Raw genomic sequence first — 20,382 nt, 5'->3', positions numbered from 1 at the left:
GCGCCGGGGCGGCGTGAGGCGAGACGGGGCGGCGGTGAGTACCGGGCCCGGCCCGGCCCGGCAGCCTCCCGGGCAGCGACCCCCCCAGACCTGCACCCCAGGCAGGGACCCCCCCATCTCCCCCCCCCAGGCAGGGACCCCTCAGATCCCCACCCCCGGGATGGGACCCCCCCGATCTCCCCCCCCAGGCAGGGACCCCCCCGATCTACCCCCCACGCAGGGACCCCCCTCAGATCTACCCCCCCAGGCAGAGACCCCCCCGATCTCCCACCCCAGGCAGAGACCCCTCAGATCCCCACCCCCGGGATGGGACCCCCCCGATCTACCCCCCCGAGGCAGAGACCCCCCCCGATCTCCCCCCCCAGGCATGGACCCCTCAGATCCCCACCCCCGGGATGGGACCCCCCCGATCTACCCCCCAGGCAGGGACTCCCCTCAGATCTACCCCCCTAGGCAGGGACCCCCCAGATCCCTACCCCCAGGCAGGGACCCCCCAGATCTCCCCCCCGGGGCAGGGACCCCCCTCAGATCTACCCCCCTGGGACAGGGACCCCCCAGATCTAGCCCCCTGGGCAGAGACCCCCCAGATCCACCCCCCCAGGACAGGACCCCCCCAGATCTACCCCCGGGACAGGAACCCCCCCAGATCCCCACCCCCCAGGACAGGGACCCCCCCATATCTACATCCCGGGCAGTGACCCCCCCAGATCTCCCCCCCGGGCAGGGAACCCCCAGATCCCCACCCCCAGGCAGGAACGCCCCCAGATCTAACCCCTTGGCCAGAGACCCCCCCAGATCTCCTCCCCTCGGTCAGGGACCCCCCAGATCTACCCCCCCGGGCAGCGACCCTCAAACCGAGCCCAGCACTCCGCTGGGATAATACACCCCCAAACTCGGCCCGGCACTCCCCCGGGATAATACACCCCCAAACCCAGCCCAGCACTCCCCGGGGGTAATACACCCCCAAACCCGGACCGGCACTCCCCCAGGGATAATACACCTCCAGGCCCGGCACTCCCCTGGGGTAATACACCCCCAAACCCAGCCCAGCACTCCCCCGGGGGTAATACACCCCCAAACCTGTCCCGGCACTCCCCAGGGATAATACACCCCCAAACTCGGCCCGGCACTCCCCTGGGATAATACACCCCCAAACCCGGCCCGGCACTCCCCCGGGATAATACACCCCCAAACCCAGCCCAGCACTCCCCTGGGGTAATACACCCCCAAACCCGGCCCGGCACTCCCCCGGGGGTAATACACCCCCAAACCCGGCCCGGCACTCCCCCAGGGATAATACACCTCCAGGCCCGGCACTCCCCAGGGATAATACCCCCCCCAACTCGGCCCGGCACTCCCCCTATTTGAAAGGAATCCCTCCTGGATTCTCCCTGGAGCAAATCATGAAGCTTTTACAGTTCACCCCATGTAGGATGGGCCTGTGGAACTCATTGCCACATGGGGTCAGTGAGCTGAGCAGGATTCAGAGAGGGGTCTGGCGTTGACGCTGCTAACAGGAGCACCTGCAGCTCCGCCACCGATGTCTAGAAGGTCTAGAAACCCAAGCATTAATCCACCAGCCCCTAACGGGTGGGCAGGGCAGTAGGACCCTTCCCCGCCGGGCAGGTGAGCCCCTGACTCGAGCGGCCCTGGCTCCGCAGCGTGTGGCCTAGTGGTCAGGGCGCTGGTGTTGGCATCGGCAGCCCTGGGTTCGATCCCACCGCTGCCCTGCCGGGTGAAGTCACTTTGGCCGCCCCACGCTTTGGGGCTCTGCCACAGTGAGTGCGAGGGGCGAGAGAGGAGCTTTGCTGCCTGCTCTGGAGCTCCTGGCCCCCAGGGCACCGGCCAGTTGCTGTACGGGGCTGTCAGTCTGGGCTGGGGCCCAGACCAGCCCTGGCCAGAGGATCCCTGGATGTGCAGGGGCAGCGGGTAAAGCCCCTGGTGTCCGGGCCCCTTTGCCTGGGTGCCCTCGGAGAGCAGGGGATAGCGCTGCCTGGGGGTGAGTTTCAAACCCTCGACAGGCGGTGCCGGGTCCTGGGCAAAGGCTGCGTCTGGGGCAGGAGCCGGCATCTCCTACAACGCCCAGCACGGGCACGCTGAAGGCCTGGAGCAGGACACGGGCGCCCTGGCCTGGAGAGGAGCAGGGGGAGCTCAGTCCCCGGGGCCTCTCCTGGGCTCGTTGGGAGCGGGGGCTGAAGGGATCTGCGCTGGGCCACCTGGGATGGGCCGTGGCGAGGTCAGAGCGGGGCTGGAAACGCCTGGTTGGGATCCTGGCTCCGGCACTGACTCAGGCTTCCTCCGGGCTGGAGTCCCAGTTGTGTGGGCCGTGGCCGAGGAAGGGGGAGGCTCCCAGCCCCCCCGGGTTAACTGGGGCAGCGCTGCTGGCCAGCCACTTCATCTTGGCGAGATTTTAGAAGGTGCTAATTAGACCCGAGTGAGTAGCTGCCCTTTGATCCCCCATCTAGACAAGGACCCCAGTGCAGACGAGACCTCGCTCTGCAGCCTGCACAGGTTTCTGCTCTGCTCTGTGCCTCAGTTTCCCCATTTGTGGAATGGAGATGAGGGGCGGCTGTGGCTAGCGAAGGGCTTGGCACTGATGTCCCTCCTGCGGTCTCAGAACTGGGGGGGTCCCCCTCCCTGAATCCGCTCCACAGGCTCGCTGGTGGAGCAGGAGAGAGGGCCCAGCTCCCAGGGATGGGGATGGAGGGCGAGCGAGGAAGGCTCTGGATGGGGGAGTTGCATTGGCAGGGCGCTGGGCGAGGGTGCAGTGGAGGGGAGTGTCTCCTTCCTGTAGCAGCGCCGACAGCTGGGGTTCCCTGGGGCACCGTCTCAGGGGCATCACTTGTGGGCAGATGCCCAGCAGGTGACTGGGCAGGGGATGGTGGGCAAGGGGCCTGCGGTCGCCCCAGGGGGGCGTGCAGGCCGTAGCATGGCAACTCGGGCGATGCTTCGAATACCGGGGCCCGCGGGGTCAGGGAGTGGGGGCCCCGCACTGTGCCCAGGCTGCACTGATCCCCTGTCCCACAGTGAGATTCGGGGAGCAAGGGAGCTGCAGGGAGAGGGGTGGGTGGTGCTCTCCCCAGCAGTCAGTGCTGCCCCCAGGGCCCTGACTCGGTGCTAGGGGGCGCTGTGCTGCAGGGAGCGGGGGCCCAGTGCTGGCCCGGGCCCTACGGGGTGCAGGGAGAGGGGTAGGGGCTGGGTCGGGGGTGCTCTCCCTGGGCAGTCAACCCTGGCCCAAGGCGGTGCCGGGAATGGGGACATGGTAGCAGTCGCTCTGTTGCTGCAGGGAACGTGTTCTGGTTCGTTGAGCTGCATGTCTGTGGCCATCTCGATCCCCCAGCATGGCTCCTGAGAAGCGAGGGCTCGGTCCCCGTATCCCAGCCTAATTCCTGCTGGAGAAATTCCAGTCTGCCTTGCTCAGCCTGGTGCAAGATTATTCTTTCTCTTCCCCTTCCAGCCCATGGTGCTGCGTTTCTGCGAGCCGGTGCACAGCGAATGCCTTCTGCCCCAGAGCTGGCTGCAGTTTAGTGGCAGGTTAGTGGTCTGTGATGGAGTGGAGTTGCCCTGTGCCAGGCGGGAGAAACTCGAGTAGTTGTTGCCCAAGCCAGTACTTAGCCCTTGGCTGGTGCCGTGGGAGGGCTGTGCCAGTGTGGTATAGCCCCTTGGTGCTCCCCCGTAGGGCATCGGCTCCCCGCTTTACAGGGGGGTGCACATGATGCCGAAAGAGGTGCAGCGACCCTCTCCGGCGAGCGGCGATGCCTTCAAGGCATCGCGCGTCATTTCACTCCACACAGCGCCTGGCTTGTGTGCAGTTCTCCCCCGCCCCCCTCTCACATCGCTCTCCCCCTAGCGCGTCAGGACAAGCACCCCATGCTCAGATCCGCAAAGCCCTTGGTGGCCTGTGGTGGCTGCGAGTACCGGCTGGGCGAGACCCACCTTCCTGATGGTGCAGAGTGCGCCCCTCGCAGGACGGGTGAGCACTGAGAGGCGCCAGCGCCTCGGGGCTCGTCCGAAACCGGCTGGTTCTTAGACCGAGGTTAGACGATAGGGAAACTGAGGCACAGCAGTGGGGACGTGATTGGCCCAAGGTCGTGCAGCCAATCAGTGGCAGAGATTGGGCCTCATTCCCTACTTGTCCCTTAGCCCATGCAGCAGCCCGCCTGGGAGTGGGGGTGTGGGACCCAGAAGCGCCCCCCCCCCACGGATTCCAGCTGTGGACGACAGCCCAGCTAAACGCTAGCGCTCGGGTGCGGGAGGCTGGGGGAGGGACACTGGATCCCGTCTCGGACAAGTCGAGCCGAGCGAGGGTTAAAGTTTTGTTATGTCTGCTGCGTGGCCAAGGATTTTCCCAGGGCCTGGGTGCGTCGCGCCTGCCCGTGACTCAGAGCCGCGGGGCGGCTGCGGAACAATAACAGAACTCCTTTTGGGGAGTGTCTGGGGCCGCTGGGCTGGGCCTGGAGCCACGGACGCTGGGGGAGGAGGATGCTGAGGGCCCCCCTGCACCCAGACACTCACCCCCTCCCTTGGCGCGGCAGGGCTGCATGCTGCATGGCTGAGTTAGACTCAACAGGGAAGCCCTGGCTGTGGCATTCCCGGGGCTGAGCAGCCCAGCAGGGGGTTTGTCGCATGCCCCACGCCGGCTCGGGGCCAGTACCCGCCCCCAGGGAACAGGGGTATGATCCCCCCGTGCACACTGACACGTGCTCCCTCTGGATCCTCTCTCTCCCCTTTCCCCCTTTCGTCCTCTGCGTCTCACCCACATCCCGTCGGGCAGGGACACACCCTGCGAGCTGAGCCCACACCAGCCCCACTGCACCCCCAGCCCTCGATTCGGGGAGGCCAGTCTAACATCTCCCTGGAAGGAGCTGCCTGGTGTCTGCGGCTGGGACTGGGGCCGGTAAGTATCGGCTGAGTCGAGCAATCCGCTCCGGAGGGACAGTTCAAACCACGTGCTTGATACTCTTCTCCCCAAGGCCTTGGGTGGTCGGGCCCAGCAGCCGGACTCCGGGGTTCTTTCCCAGTCTCTGCCACAGGCTTCCTCTGCCCCTGGGCATGTCCTGTCTCTGAACCTCAGTTCCCCATCTGTGAAATGGGGGCAGTGCCTCCTCCCCCCTGCTGTGCTTGGCTCTGTAGATGGTGACTCTTGGGACGGAGCTGTCCCTGTTCGTACAGCGCCTAGCACAGTCCTCTAGCTTGGGGTCTGGAAGAGCTCCTGCAGTGCAGACAGGGCTGGCTGCTGGCAGAGCTGGGCCGGGCGCTCGGTGCTGTACAAGCCACTGCCCCGGGGGCTGGCAGCCTGCCCCAGAACGAGGTTCTCACTCTGCTTGGTGCCGGTGCAGCGGTGGCTGAATGAGGCAGGGATCCCAGGACTCTGTGCATCACCCCACCCAGGGGCTCCCCTGGCTCCCCTGGCAGCTGCGATGGATCCCAGGGGAGGCCTGCGAATGTTGGCTGGCTGGGCTGGGCTGCCTGGAGGAGCCAGTTAGAGGGGTGCAGGTGGGGAGAGACTGGAGAGCTGTGGGGGGGAACCCCATGGAAGCCCTCTCTGAGAAGCTCTTCCCCCGCCCTGGATTCCATCTACCCCTCCCTGCCCTAACTGGGGGCTGTTCAAAGCGGCAGCTGCATACCTCCCCAGAGGTGACCGCATTACATTGGGCGGGAAGTATTTCCAAGTATATTGGTGGGGGTGGGGGGGATTTTTCTGGCTGGAATACGGACACCCAAGGCAGGATCCAGCATGGGCTCAGTGTAACTTGTGGGGCCAAGGGAAATGGATTCGATTCGTCTGGACTAGACTGTAAATCCTCAGGGCTGGGGAACAGCACGCAGGGACCCTGCTCTTGGGGCTTCTGTAGTAGGAATAAGTCATAATTATAGCAGGCCTGGGCTGCTCTGAAACCCCCTTGCTTAGGGCAGCGGTTCTCAGCGGGGGGGACATGTACCCCGGGGTACACAGAGGTCTTCTGGGGGTACGTCAGCTCAGCTAGAGATTTGCCTGGTTTGACAACAGGCTACACGAAAAGCACTGGCGAAGTCAGTACGTCCCGAGCCCTGTGTGTCTGTATATACTGCTCTGCTCTGAAGTATGAGTGCGACGTTTCTGTCCCGTGGATTCATGTGATAATGCCGTGCTACAGCGAGACAGCCAGCAAGCGTCCGGCCCTAGCGCGCTGGGCCACTTTTGTGTTTTGATGTTGGATTTTGTAAGCAAGTCGTTTTGAAGTGAGGTGAACCTTGGGGGTACGCAGACCAATCAGGCTCTGGGCACGCATGACGCGGCGTGTGCCGTAGGGGCGAAACCCCGGTGGAGATCAGGGCCTCGTGCTGGGCGGTAGAGACAGACAGCGGGACACGGTCCCCCAGCCCATGAGTGTACAGCCCAGCTCAGTGGGACAGAACAGGTGGGAAACTGAGGTGCAGCACGGTTAAGTGAGTGGCCCAGGGCCATGCAGGGAGTGTGTGGCAGAGCAGGAAGCAGACTCCAATCTGCAGGGCCCAGCCAGCTGGCCGTGCGGTGTTGTGTTGTGTTGTGTTGCTCTCCCTGCGCCAGGCTGGGGAGGGTCTGGGGGCTCAGGACCGTGCAGCGTCTCGGGAGGAGATTTGCTCCCGGTGTGCATGGACGGCGTAGGGGAGGGCAGCCTGTCTGTGCCCTTGACGCCTGCGTGAGCTGGGCAAGACCAGCGCAGACCCCACGTCACCCTGCTGCCAGCAGCCCAGCTAGCCGGGGGAGGTGTGAAAGGCACTGGGGGGGTCCCATGCGGGGGGCGGAGGGTCTCAGGCAGTGCAGGCAACTGAATGAATGAGCCCTTCCCCTCTCACCCACATTGGGCCTCCCGGGATCTCCAGACCTGTCCCCTTGCACTGCAGCTGGGAGCTGGCTGGGGAGGGAGGGTGTTATCCTGCTCGAGGTGCCACAGTTTGGGTTCCTCAGTTTCCCTGGGATTGTGTTAGCGGGGGGGAGGGGTCCAGCTGACCCACCTCGACTCCCAGCCATGTGTGTCTATCAGATGGGGAGGGGCTGGGAATGGGAGATTTTTTGGGGGGGAGGGGGCTCTTAAATTCCTGTTTGACAAATATAATAGAAACATCAGAAGTGCCCCCCGCAGCAGAACAGATGGGGCGTCTTGGCCTTTGGGATCCCTCGAAGAGTTCGTTTCTTCTGAAACCCTAAATCTGGGCCTCGGGCAGTGAAGGGGGGGAAGAGCCCAGCGTGAGTGAGCGAGTGACGGGTTAACGAGCGCCCCCAGCCCCGCTCACTGTGTTTAGTCTGCGCCCGCCCGCAGCCCTCCCCCCGGCCGAGCAGCACCGTGTGCCGTGCACACGTTCGCGCCCGGGACGGGTTCTGTGGTGGGCTTGGTCGAGCCAACTCCGGCGCGAGGTGAGTGATTTCCTGGCGTGGCCAGTGTCGGAGCATGGCTGCCAGGAGGGCGGGTGGTTCCCGTCAGGGCTTGGCCCGTTTGTGACCAGCAGAATCAGGGCCCCGTCCCGCCCCCGAGGAGCAGCGCTCTGGCTGCTGGCCTGGGATGATCGCAGGATGCCCTGTTCCGCCCGTGGGGGTGTCCCAAGTGAGCTGATGGAGTGGGGGTGGGATGAGACCCCCCCCCAGGAAACGAGGCTGTTGCTTCGTTAGGGAAGACACGGGATTGAAATGCAGGGGGCTCTGCCCTGCCTAGCTCCGGGCACCCTTGTGCTCTCCGCTCCCCCCACGCACACAGCAAGGCTCTGCCCCATTCCCCTTGGGGTGCCCAGCCCAGCACTCGGGAGCAGTGGGCAGCCCTGTGCATGGCAGGACAAAGGGGTCGTTCACACCCTCTAGCTGGGGATATAGAACCCAGGAGTCCTGGCTCCCCCCCGGTGCTGCTCTAACCACTAGACCCCACTCTTGTCCCACAGCTAGGAAGAGAACCCAGGAGTCCTGGCTCCTAGCCCCCTGCTCCAACCACTGCATAACCCACTGTCCCATTTGGCACAGCTGTGCCGGAAATGCTCTGACATGCCCCATACGTGGCCGCCCGTCTGTGGGTGCCGGGGCCAATCCTCTAGTGGTGGGACCCGCCCTGAGCGATCCCTGTGTAGGGGGAGGCCCCCACATCCTCTCTGTCAGTCTGTGCGAGCTCTGACCCGCCCGTGACCTTCCCCTGCAGACCCAGTCTCCCGTTTAATGTGGTTAATTCCCGTCTGGGTGTCTCCATGCCGAGCTGGAGGCATTGGCAAGGAGGGGCTGGTTGCTCCTGTTTTCTCTAATTCTTCACAGCCTTTGCTGAGAGCCGGGGCGGGCGCAGAGACCTCTCCTGGGCCCCAGCAAATCCAGCCCTTCCGGCTGCAGCCCCGGAGGCAGGATCCAGCGTGGGCCCAGTGTGGCTTGTGGGCACTGCGCTGGTCTGCAGCCTCCCTGGTTAGATTTGCTGCAGGTTGGTCTGTCCGTCCATGAGGTGTGTGTGCAGCCTTCCAGCACAAGTGCAGCTCAGGGTTATCTGTATCCCTGCAATGTCTTGGGGCCCCCGGCTGGGCCGGGCACCACGCAGTCCCCAGGCTGGGATCAGGGCCCCTGGCAATGCTGGGCACTGGGCAGACCCTGGGCTGGGATCGGAGCCCCAGGTTGGGCACTGGGCAGACCCTGCCCTGGATTGAGGGCCTGGGCCAGGCGCCACGCAGACCCCGGGCTGAGTTTAGGGCCTGGGCTGGGCACCACACAAACCCCACACCAGGACTGGGTGCTCAGGACGGGCATCGCGCAGGCACAGAGTGAGAGCGGGCAGCGTGACTAGATACAGGGTGGAAGAACAGAAGGAGCATTGGGGGAAACTGAGCCACAGAGAGATGCAACAATGGGCCTAAGGTCATTGGCGGGGTGGGGCTGTGGCAGGGCTGGGAAGCCCCCTTGGTCCCAGCTCCCTGCGTCCCCCTCCCAGGGCTGGGAGTCGGTTTATGGACATCAGGCGGCCAAGCCCTGGCACCGCAGTTACCTGGGGCGTCGGGGACACTAGGGGAGGGTCCCAGCGAGGGTTGCATGTCCCTCCTTCTGTTTGGGGGGTGGGGGCAGAGTCCCAGGGTCTGCACAGGGCAGCCATGGCCTGAGGCTCTAGCAGTGGGGCTCGGGCAGCCAGGTGGGGCAAAGCTGGGAGTGGAACCCAGGAGTCCTGATTCTCCAGCCACCCCCTCAAGCCAGGGCTCTGGGAGCTGAAGCTCAGCAGAGGAGGGGGTCTGTTTCCTGGCTCTGCTAGGAGCCTTTCCCCCCATCGCCGGGGCCCTCTCTGGACCTTGCCAGGAGCTGGCACTGCAGTAACCTGACCCGGGTGGGGGCTTGGACCCGGCTGTGTCTCCAGGATGCTTGGGCATGTGTCTAGCAGGGGCTGTGGGGTCGGGGGGCTGCCTGCTGAGATTGGCATGTTACCCAGTTGTCCTAGTGCCCAGACCACTGCTCCAACCACTAGGCCCCACTCCCCTCCCAGAGCCAGGCGGCAGTGGGCACTGTGGGTGACACCTGCCCTGCTGCGCTGTCTCTGCAGGCCAAGCAGCACCATGTCCCTGAACCCCCCCACCAGCAACGATGCCTGCCTGAGCATCGTCCACAGCCTGATGTGCCACCGGCAGGGCGGGGAAAACGAGACCTTCGCCAAGCGGGCGATCGAGAGCCTGGTGAAGAAGCTGAAGGAGAAGAAGGACGAGCTGGACTCGCTCATCACGGCCATCACCACCAACGGTGCCCATCCCAGCAAGTGTGTCACCATCCAGCGCACCCTGGATGGGCGGCTGCAGGTAATGGGGCTCCCCACACCAGGAGAGCAGGGAACCCAGGAGTCCGGAACACCAGCCCCCCCACCCCCCGCTGTAACCACTAGACCCCACTCCCCACCCAGAGCTGGGGATAGAACCCAGGAGTCCGGGCGGCCAGGCCCCCCGCTCTAACCACTAGACCCCACTCCCCACCCAGAGCTGGGGATAGAACCCAGGAGTCCGGGTGGCCAGGCCCCCCGCTCTAACCACTAGACCCCACTCCCCACCCAGAGCTGGGGATAGAACCCAGGAGTCTGGGTGCCCAGGCCCCCTGCTCTAACCACTAGACCCCACTCCCTACCCAGAGCTGGGGATAGAACCCAGGAGTCTGGGTGCCCAGGCCCCCTGCTCTAACCACTAGACCCCACTCCCCACCCAGAGCTGGGGATAGAACCCAGGAGTCCGGGCGGCCAGGCCCCCCGCTCTAACCACTAGACCCCACTCCCCACCCAGAGCTGGGGATAGAACCCAGGAGTCTGGGTGCCCAGGCCCCCTGCTCTAACCACTAGACCCCACTCCCTACCCAGAGCTGGGGATAGAACGCAGGAGTCTGGGCGCCCAGCTCCCCCACCCCTGCCCCCCCAAACCAGGAAACCCTGCTGGGGAGGTCTGGATGGGGGAGTTCAGGGCAAGCTGGGGGGAAGGGAGGGAGGCTGCCTACAGGCAGGACACCGGGGGAGGGGGCAGGGGTGTGAGTGCAGGGGGGCTCCATGGCACAGCCGGGCACCACGGGGGCCTGGGCTCTCGCTCGCTTGCCCTGGAGCTGGGTTTTTGTGACTGGCCCTTGGGGGTGAGGGGCTGGGCTGGCATTGGGGGAGCAGAGGCCCCTCTCCCTGTGAGCCGCCGGCTCTGGGCTCCCCCCTCCCCTCCCCGGCTCTGCACCGGACCCCCCCTTTCCGGGATGAGTCAGCGTCTGGCAGCATCAAAGACAGCGGGAGGAGGGAGGGTGTCTGGAAGCTGCAGCCAGCGAGGCTCATGTGGGGCAGCCCCCCAGCCCTGTGATCTGAGATGGAGGCCCAGGAGTCTTTCCGTCCCCACCCCTCAGACCCCCCCCAGAGGAGATGGGCTGCCCCAAAGCAGACCCCTGCCCCGCTGCACTGCTGACCCCCGCCCAGTACAGATGGGCTCCCCTGGTGCAGGGGGGGACTTGTCCCAGTTTCCCTGTGGGAGGGGCTCTGTAGCCTGGGGGGGGTGGAGTTGTTGTGCCCCATTAGCAGAGGGGTGAGGTCCGAGCAGCACCCCCTAGCGGCTCTGCCGGGGGGGGCAGGATGCCGAGGTGCTGTGCCCTGCCAGTGGCACAGGGGTGGGGGGCAGGGGTCTGGCGAGGGCCCAGCAGAGCCTGGGGCTGAGGGGGTGGAGTCTCTGGGGGGTGCTCTGTGGGGTGTCAGGTACAGGGGAGCCCCGGCTGTTCCTAAGAGGTGGGGGCAGGGGAGGGGGGCACTTGGTGTTGTGGGTTGGGGCGAGGCTGGTTCCTGGCAGTGGGGATTGCAGGGGGCAGTGGGGGAGGGGCCCTGCGGTGGGGGTTGAAGGGGGCAATGGTGATGGGGGAGGGGAGCTCTGCAGTGGGGGAGGGGCCCTGCAGGGGGGAAGGAATCTGCTGGGGGGTTGCAGGGGGCAGTGCTGATGGGGGAGGGAATCTGCTGGGGGGTTGCAGGGGGCAGTGGTGACGGGGAGGGAAGCTCTGCGGGGGGAGGGGCCCTGCGGGGAGTTGCAGGGGGCAGTGGTGATGGAGGAGGGGGTTTTGCAGTGGGGGAGGGAGTCTGCTGGGGGTTTCAGGGGGCAGTGGTGATGGGGGAGGGGATCTGCTGGGGGGTTGCAGGGGGCAGTGGTGACAGGGAGGGGAGCTCTGCAGGGGAGTTGCAGGGGGCAGTGGTGACGGGGGAGGGGATCTGCTGGGGGGGTTGCAGGGGGCAGTGGTGATGGGGAGGGGGTTTTGCGGTGGGGAGGGAATCTGCTGGGGGGGTTGCAGGGGGCAGTGGTGATGGGGAGGGGGTTTTGTGGTGGGGGAGGGAATCTGCTTGGGGGTTGCAGGGGGCAGTGGTGATGGGGGAGGGGATCAGCTGGGGGGGTGCAGGGGGCAGTGGTGATGGGGGAGGGGATCTGCTGGGGGGGTGCAGGGGGCAGTGGTGATGGGGGAGGGGATCTGCTGGGGGGTTGCAGGGGGCAGTGGTGATGGGGGAGGGGATCTGCTGGGGGGTTGCAGGGGGCAGTGGTGATGGGGGAGGGGATCTGCTGGGGGGTTGCAGGGGGCAGTGGTGACGGGGAGGGGATCTGCTGGGGGGTTGCAGGGGGCAGTGGTGATGGGGGAGGGGATCTGCTGGGGGGTTGCAGGGGGCAGTGGTGATGGGGGAGGGGATCTGCTGGGGGGTTGCAGTGGGCAGTGGTGATGGGGGAGGGGATCTGCTGGGGGGTTGCAGGGGGCAGTGGTGATGGGGGAGGGGATCTGCTGGGGGGTTGCAGGGGGCAGTGGTGATGGGGGAGGGGATCTGCTGGGGGGGTGCAGGGGGCAGTGGTGATGGGGGAGGGGATCTGCTGGGGGGTTGCAGGGGGCAGTGGTGATGGGGGAGGGGAGCTCTGCGGTGGAGATGGGGCCCTGCGGGGAGGGGGGTCAGGATGGCGCCACCGCAGCCCTCTGACTGGATGGGTTCTGACATGTCCTCACAATCGGATAAACAAAGATGTGGGCGAGGGGTGGGCAGGTGTCCGATTACATCTGAAGAAGGGGGGGGCTGCACAGCCCCAGCTCCCGCCTGTGTCTTCAGGGGCCCTGGGGCTGTGCTGGGGGGCAAAGGAGGAGGCACCGTCCCATCCAATGCTGGGGTCTGTCTCCTCCCTGGTGCCCGTTCCCCAGCAGCCCTGCCGCCACCCCACCTTGTCCCCATCCCCCGCAGGCAGGACGCCTGGGTCCCCTCTGCACGGGCTGCATCTGGCCCCCAGTGAAATACATGGATCTTGGTGCTCCCCACCCAGAGCCAGGACAGAACCCAGGAGTCCAGGCTCCCAGCCCCCGCACTCTGTCATCCCAGAGCCAGGATAGAACCCAGGAGTCCTGGACCCCACTCCCCTCTCAGAGCCGGGACAGAACCCAGGAGTCCTGGACCCCACTCCCCTCCCAGTGCTGGGACAGAACCCAGGAGTCCTGGCTCCCAGCCCCCCCCGCTCTAACCACCAACCTCCACTCCCCTCCCAGAGCTGGGACAGAACCCAGGAGTCCTGGACCTCACTCCCCTCCCAGCGCTGGGACAGAACCCAGGAGTCCTGGACCCTACTCCCCTCCCAGATCCGGGACAGAACCCAGGAGTCCTGGACCCCACTCCCCTCCCAGAGTCGGGACAGAACCCAGGAGTCCTGGACCCCACTCCCCTCCCAGAGTCGGGACAGAACCCAGGAGTCCTGGACCGCACTCCCCTCCCAGAGCCGGGACAGAACCCAGGAGTCCTGGACCCCACTCCCCTCCCAGAGCCGGGACAGAACCCAGGAGTCCTGGACCCCACTCCCCTCCCAGAGTCGGGACAGAACCCAGGAGTCCTGGACCCCACTCCCCTCTCAGAGCCGGGACAGAACCCAGGAGTCCTGGACCCCACTCCCCTCTCAGAGCCGGGACAGAACCCAGGAGTCCTGGACCCCACTCCCCTCCCAGAGTCGGAACAGAACCCAGCAGTCCTGGACCCCGCTCCCCTCCCAGAGCCGGGACAGAACCCAGGAGTCCTGGACCCCACTCCCCTCTCAGAACCGGGACAGAACCCAGGAGTTCTGGACCCCGCTCCCCTCCCAGCGCTGGGACAGAACCCAGGAGTCCCGGCAGCCCGGCCCCAGCCGTACCCCTGCCCGGCTCCCCCTCTCTCTGCCCAGGTGGCCGGCCGGAAGGGCTTCCCGCACGTTATCTACGCCCGGCTCTGGCGCTGGCCCGACCTGCACAAGAACGAACTGAAACACGTCAAGTTCTGCCAGTTCGCCTTCGACCTCAAGTACGACAGCGTCTGCGTGAACCCCTACCACTACGAGCGCGTGGTGTCGCCAGGCCTGGGTGAGCGGCGGGGGCGGGCCTGGCACAGAGCCCGCTGCCCAGGGCTGGCCTGTCCGGGGTGGGCATGGCAGGGCCTCCCAGGCGGCTGGCTTTCTCGGTCTCTGGTGATCAGGGTTGGGGGTGGCACAGCTCCCGGAGGTTGGGGGAACATCCCCCCTTTCATGTCAAGCCCTCTGGGGAGCAGTGAGCCAGGTGTGGGGGGCTCTGGCAGCGCGGGAGCCCCACGGTGCTGCTGAGGTGCAGAGTGCACCCACCCTGCCATGCGGGGGGCAGCTAGGAGAACCGCACCACAGGGCCCGGAGCAGCATGTGCCCCTGGCACTGGGGCAGGCCCTTCAGAGCTGGCCCCGCAAGACATGCACTGGCTCCCCCACCCCCGGCACCTGGCTAATACGCCGTTCTCTCTCCGCTGCAGGTCTGAGCATCCAGAACACAGGTGAGGGGCCCCGTGTGGGGCTGGGCCGGGGCCATCACTGGGGTGTCCCTATGAGACAGGGGAGCTGAGCCGCGGGGGTGTGGGGAGCTGGGGGTCCCTGTGACACGAGGGGAGCTAAGCCCTTGTGCGGGGGGAAGCAGAGCCCCAGGGTGTGTGGAGAGCTGGGGGATCCCTGTAACACGGGGGGGAGCAGAGCCCTGGGGGTGTCGGGAGCTGGGAGGTACCTGTGTCATGGGGGAGCGGAGTCCCGGGGTGTGTGGGGAGCTGGGGGGTCCCTGTGGGGGGGAAGCAGAGCCCCGGGGTGTGTGTGGAGCTGGGGGTCCCTGTGGGGGGGAAGCAGAGCCCTGGGGGTGTCGGGAGCTGGGAGGTACCTGTGTCATGGGGGAGTGGAGTCCCGGGGTGTGTGGGGAGCTGGGGGGTCCCTGTGGGGGGGAAGCAGAGCCCTGGGGGTGTCGGGAGCTGGGAGGTACCTGTAACACGGGGGGAGCGGAGTCCCGGGGTGTGTGGGGAGCTGGGGGGTCCCTGTGGGGGGGAAGCAGAGCCCCGGGGTGTGTGTGGAGCTGGGGGGTCCCTGTGGGGGGGAAGCAGAGCCCTGGGGGTGTCGGGAGCTGGGAGGTACCTGTGTCATGGGGGAGTGGAGTCCCGGGGTGTGTGGGGAGCTGGGGGGTCCCTGTGGGGGGGAAGCAGAGCCCCGGGGTGTGTGTGAAGCTGGGGGGTCCCTGTGGGGGGGGAAGCAGAGCCCTGGGGGTGTCGGGAGCTGGGAGGTACCTGTAACACGGGGGGAGCGGAGTCCCGGGGTGTGTGGGGAGCTGGGGGGTCCCTGTGGGGGGGAAGCAGAGCCCCGGGGTGTGTGGGGAGCTGGGAGGTCCCTGTAACACGGGAGGAGCAGAGCTCTGGGGGTGTGGGGAGCTGGGAGGTACCTATAACACGGGGGGAGCGGAGTCCCGGGGTGTGTGGGGAGCTGGGGGGTCCCTATGGGGGGGAAGCAGAGCCCCGGGGTGTGTGGGGAGCTGGGAGGTCCCTGTAACACGGGAGGAGCAGAGCTCTGGGGGTGTGGGGAGCTGGGGTCCCGTGATGACCATCACCCCCAGCCCTGGGGGCAGTGACCCTGTGGTTTATCTCCCCCCGCAGCACCCCCTGCCCGCCTGGTGAAGGAAGAGTTTGTCCATGACTGTGTCCAGATGGAGGTGCCCACGGGGCTGGGCTCCCCCCCCAGCGACCACGGCCCAGGGGCCAAGCTCCTACCCCGGGGGATGCCCCCCGCCGAGTCCTACCGCCAGCCACTGCCCCCCCTCCAGCTGCCTGAGCCCCCCCGTGCCCCCGTAAACATCTACCCGACCCTGCCCATGTCACCCGCGGGTGAGTACAGCGCCAGCTCCTTCTGAGGGGCGGGGTGACGGGGCGAGCTGCCAGGGGTGGGGGACTGTTAGGAGGGGCCAGTTCTTTCTCTCTGGACTGATCTGGAGCCCGGAGGGGGTCCCAAGCGCCCCCCCCCCCACGTTAGAAGCACAGATCCCAGAAGGGCCCTGTCGGGGTCCCCCGCCCAGCGAGTGGCACTCAGGCTGGATCGGGGGGGCTGCTTGCCCTTGCCCCCCGGGGTCCCATCTCGGGCTGACTAGGACAGGTTTGGGGGGACGGCAGCCAGTTGATCGGTGTCTCTCCCCCCCTCCCCAGCAGTGGCCCCCGGGGGCCCTCTGTTGTCCATGGCGCATGGTGAGGGACTGCAGCAGATCGGCTCCCCGCGCCAGCCCATGGCGCCCACCCCACCCCCAGCCCCCCCAGGCTCGCAGCAGAACGGCTACCCCGCGCCCCCCAAGCAGTCCTACCACAGTGAGTACCAGACCCCAGCCAGGATGGGGGGGCAGGTCGGCCGCAACGCAGGGGGATCAGCTGCCTGATTCTGGTTGGCACAGGTGGGGGCCTGGTATGGGTGTGCCCAAAGTTCCTCCCCCATCTCGGGTGCAGCACGTCGGGGGGCTCACTGGGCTGGGGAGCGGGACATTGGGCTGCAGGTGGGGCGGGCTCCTCACTCTCTGCCCCCTTCTCAGACACGACAGCCAGCTGGACGGGCAGCAGCACAGCAGTCTACACCCCCAGCCTGGGGAGCCAGCAGCCCACCCCCCCACCGCCCCCTCCACCGCCGCCACCACAGCAGAACGGACGGAGCCACCCGCAGCCCCCGCTCCATCACCCCAACCACTACTGTATGTCGAGGGGGGTGGCAGAGCGCTAGGGGGGCGGGGGGGTGGGGGTGAGCCCACTGCCGGCCCTGGTCCTCAGCAGCCAATCGCTCCCTGTTTCCATAGTCCCCCCCTCCCCCCCGAGTGCTCCTGCCCTGGTGAAATGCAGCCACTTCTGGGGAGGAGGCCAGCGGCTGGCGGTGGGAGCTATGGGGCGGGACAGAGCCTGCCTGTTACCTACGCACCCTGCTGGGCCTGGAACCTGGCACCAAGGCTCAGGCCCTGTTGCTGCCCCAGGCCAGCCCCAGCTGCCTCCGCTCCCTGCAGCTGCCTGACCGAGCCCTTCTCTGTCCCCCCAGGGCCCCCGCACCATAACGCGGCTCCCTACCAGCAGCCAGTCTCCAGCCACCCTGGTAAGTGACACAGCCACGGATCCCCTCGCCCGCCCCCCAGGCCTCCCGCCTGCCTCAGCTTTGCCCCTTGCCCCCACAGGCCCAGAGTTCTGGTGCTCCATCGCCTACTTCGAGATGGATGTGCAGGTCGGGGAGATCTTCAAGGTACCGTCCAGCTGCCCCGTGGTGACAGTGGACGGCTACGTGGACCCCTCGGGGGGCGACCGCTTCTGCCTGGGGCAGCTCTCCAACGTGCACCGCACAGACGCCAGCGAGCGGGCCAGGTGAGGGGGGGCGGGGGCAGGGAGGTGCTGCCCAGGCGGGTCCCCCTGTCCTCCCCGGGCACCAGGCTGAGCCAGGCTTCCTGTGCCGTAGGCTGCACATCGGCAAGGGGGTGCAGCTAGAGTGCCGGGGCGAGGGCGACGTCTGGATGCGCTGCCTGAGCGACCACGCCGTCTTCGTGCAGAGCTATTACCTGGACCGGGAGGCCGGGCGCGCCCCGGGCGACGCCGTGCACAAGATCTACCCCGGAGCCTACATCAAGGTAGGAGCAGGGCAGCGGGGGGGTTCGTTGCCCCAGCTGCTGAGTGTGGACAGACCCTCCGGTTCCCCGGGCTCCAGCCTGTCGTCCTGAATCCCCAGGGGCCGTAGGAGCCGGCCCCCACCCCAGCGCTGACGCTCTCACCCCCCAGGTGTTCGACCTGCGGCAGTGCCACCGCCAGATGCAGCAGCAGGCGGCCACGGCGCAGGCAGCAGCAGCGGCCCAGGCAGCAGCCGTAGCGGGGAACATCCCGGGGCCCGGCTCCGTGGGAGGCATCGCACCGGCTGTTAGTAAGTGACCAGGGTGGAGCCCACCGGAGGTGGGGCCGCGGGGGCCTCGGCCAGACTGCTGGAGGGTCTGGCAACTGGGTATGAAGGGGGGAGAGTGGGCGGGGGGGCTGCATGGCTAGGGGTCTGGGAGCTGCCACGTGGGATAAGGGAGCAGCTGGGGTCCTATTGGGTGGTGGAGGGTAGGGCTGGGAGCCAGGACTCCTGGGTTCTCTCCCCGGCTCTGGGAGGGGAATGGGGGCTGGTGGGTTACAGCAGGGGGGGCTGGGAGCCAGGACTCCTGGGTTCTCTCCCCGGCTCTGGGATGGGGGGGTCTGATGGGTTAGAGCAGGGGGGTTGGGAGCCAGGACTCCTGGGTTCTCTCCCCGGCTCTGGGATGGGGGGGTCTGATGGGTTAAAGTGGCAGGAGCAGGTGCAGGACTCCTGGGTTCTCTCCCTGGCGAGGGGAGGGGATGGGAGGGGGGCTGGTGGTTAGAGCAACAGGGGCTGGGAGCCAGGACCCCCAGTATGTCCCAGCAGTGAGGGAGGGGCCTGCATCCCCCGCACTCCGGTCCTGCCTGTCTCTTGTTTGCCCCCTCCCAGGCCTCTCTGCTGCTGCTGGGATCGGCGTGGACGACCTGCGGCGCCTCTGCATCCTGCGTCTGAGCTTCGTCAAGGGCTGGGGGCCAGACTACCCCCGCCAGAGCATCAAGCACACCCCCTGCTGGATCGAGGTGCACCTGCACCGCGCCCTGCAGCTGCTGGACGAGGTGCTGCACACCATGCCCATGGCCGACCCGGGGCCCGTCAACTAGTGGGGTGCCACCTGGCCACAGGGCTTCCAGCCTCTGCTTTAAAGGGCCGGTGCTGCCTTCAGTCAGTGAGCATCCATGGGGCCTTATCTTACCATGTGGGGTGCCAGGACTCCCCCCACCCCCACGAGCGTGCCCCTCCCACTGAGCCCTGAGCCAGCTGCCACCCCAGAGCCAAAGCGAGCCAGCCCCATCAGCACCTCCCGGCTGCAGGGAGTCTCTGGGCTCGGTCGAGACTCTAACAAGGGAGCGACTGCCCCAGTCTGCTGGTCCCCTCTGGGCTCTGCCCCGAATCACTCTGGGGGCCAGGACTCCTGGGTTCTCCTGGGGGCTGGCTAGCCTGCTGGGTCTCTTCCATCTCTGTGAGCTTGGAGGTGTTTCAGCCTTCCCTCCCCTGCTCCATCCATCCCCTAATCTGTCGGGTGACACATCCTCCTCGTCTGGCCCCTTTGCCCAGCGCTTGGCCAGGCGCTGCCCTGCGGGGAGGGGTTATGGGGGCCGCTCTCCTCCCCATTAAACCCCTCCCAGGCGCACTCGCTTTTTGGGGTGGTTTGATTTAAATTGTAATAAAAAGCCAAATAACTAGGGCCCTACCGAATTCACAGCCGTCACACACACACACACACACACACACACACACACACACACACACACACACACACACACACACACCTCTCCTTTTGGGGTCAGGACCCTACAAGTGCAACACTGAAATGTCAGAGTTAAATAGCTGAAATCATGAAACTTCCGATTTTTTAAATCCTATGACCGTGAAATTGACCACAATGGCCGGTGAATTTGGTAGGGCCCTACAATAACTAAAAGTACCAAAAATCCCAGCCCGGCACTGCCAGGGCCTGGCTGCCTTGGCCCGCTGCAGGGAGCGCGGGTAACGGGGATCCTGTAGCCAGTGCCCCCTTGTGGCCAGCTGTGCAGGTGCAGTTCATTGGCCTGCCCTGCAGTTCTGCCGTTCCCAGGAGTGCCTGAGGTCGGCTGGCTTTGCACCATGGGGAGCGTCTCAGTCCTGGACCAGGTGCGGGGAAGAAGCCAGGCAAGTGGCGTGCTTTCCTCCCAGGCACTGGGCCCTCCGCGAGCGGGAATTCAGACACTTCATGTGGCTTTTTTAATTGTTATTTAAATGATCTGGGGTTTTTCCACTGGTCTCATGTCTGCTCCTTCCTGCCAGGGCGCGCTGGGACATGGGAGGGGGAGATTAGCTGGTTTCTTTCTCCGCAGCGGAGGCCGAGACGGGGGCAGCCACTCAGACCCGGTTACCTGGTGCTTTCTGTTGAAGCTCTGTCCCAGCAGCTGCTCCACTAGCCGAGCAGGGAGGCGAGGTATTCGGGTCATGCTGCAGAGAGGGAGACAGGACGCCTGGGTCCCATTCCTCGGCTCAGTCCCATGGGAGCAGAGCAGAGCCCGGGGCCGTCTGCCCTGGGGTCCTGTCTGTGCCAGTGGCCGGTTGGGGGAAGTGTGGGACCCCTGCACTGATGAGGTCACCTGCTGGAGCCAGGTTCACACCCTGAGGCAGGAGCTTTTCTCTGGGTTATTTTGTGTAACTGGATATTTCTGTTCTCCATGAAACCATCTGCGTCCAGCTGAGGCCTTGGCCTAAATGAGAGCTTGTGGCAGAGAGTTCCAAAGGCTAATTGTGCTTCCTCTGCTACGTAAGCCAACGGCCTTCTTTCCTCAGCAGCACACAGTGAGCCAGGCTCCTGAAACCTGCCACCCCCTTCCTGCCCCCCTGGCTCCCAGTCCACCACCTTCAGTCCTGCTTGGCTGCAGAGTGGGTATGGGCTGAATCCGCAGTCCTCCTGTCGTGACAGATGCTTATGGAGCCCTGGGCCGTGGGGCTGGAGCTGTGAACTGGGTCTGTGCAGTTTGCGGGAAGCTCCCCGATTGCACACAGCCTGCATACATTGCAGCGGGGCCACACAAGGAGGCTGCCAGGC

At 66.1% G+C, this 20,382-nt stretch overlaps 1 protein-coding gene across 8 annotated transcripts; it reads left to right on the top strand.

Moving 5' to 3' along the window:
• On the top strand, positions 1-19,585 carry LOC115639448 (mothers against decapentaplegic homolog 4-like). Of its 8 annotated transcripts, none has more exons than XM_030542181.1 (14): positions 1-34; positions 3,458-3,534; positions 4,775-4,897; positions 9,510-9,759; positions 13,630-13,804; positions 14,219-14,239; positions 15,371-15,598; positions 15,917-16,069; positions 16,288-16,443; positions 16,779-16,832; positions 16,912-17,095; positions 17,187-17,355; positions 17,504-17,642; positions 18,222-19,585. In XM_030542181.1, exons 2-14 carry the CDS (start codon positions 3,461-3,463, stop codon positions 18,431-18,433), a joined length of 1,938 nt encoding a protein of 645 aa, XP_030398041.1. In that variant the 5' UTR covers positions 1-34; positions 3,458-3,460; the 3' UTR covers positions 18,434-19,585. The 8 variants fall into 8 exon arrangements, with proteins under 8 accessions (XP_030398041.1, XP_030398040.1, XP_030398042.1 ...); XM_030542180.1 differs by having other exon boundaries at positions 15,914-16,069; XM_030542185.1 differs by lacking the exon at positions 1-34 and adding an exon at positions 3,851-4,036 and having other exon boundaries at positions 3,457-3,534; positions 15,914-16,069.
• The last annotated feature ends 797 nt before the right edge of the window (positions 19,586-20,382 follow it).

This window comes from Gopherus evgoodei, chromosome 24 (genome assembly GCF_007399415.2).
Source record: "Gopherus evgoodei ecotype Sinaloan lineage chromosome 24, rGopEvg1_v1.p, whole genome shotgun sequence".
NCBI lineage: Eukaryota > Metazoa > Chordata > Testudines > Testudinidae > Gopherus > Gopherus evgoodei.
This window is presented reverse-complemented; position numbering and strand designations above follow the sequence as displayed.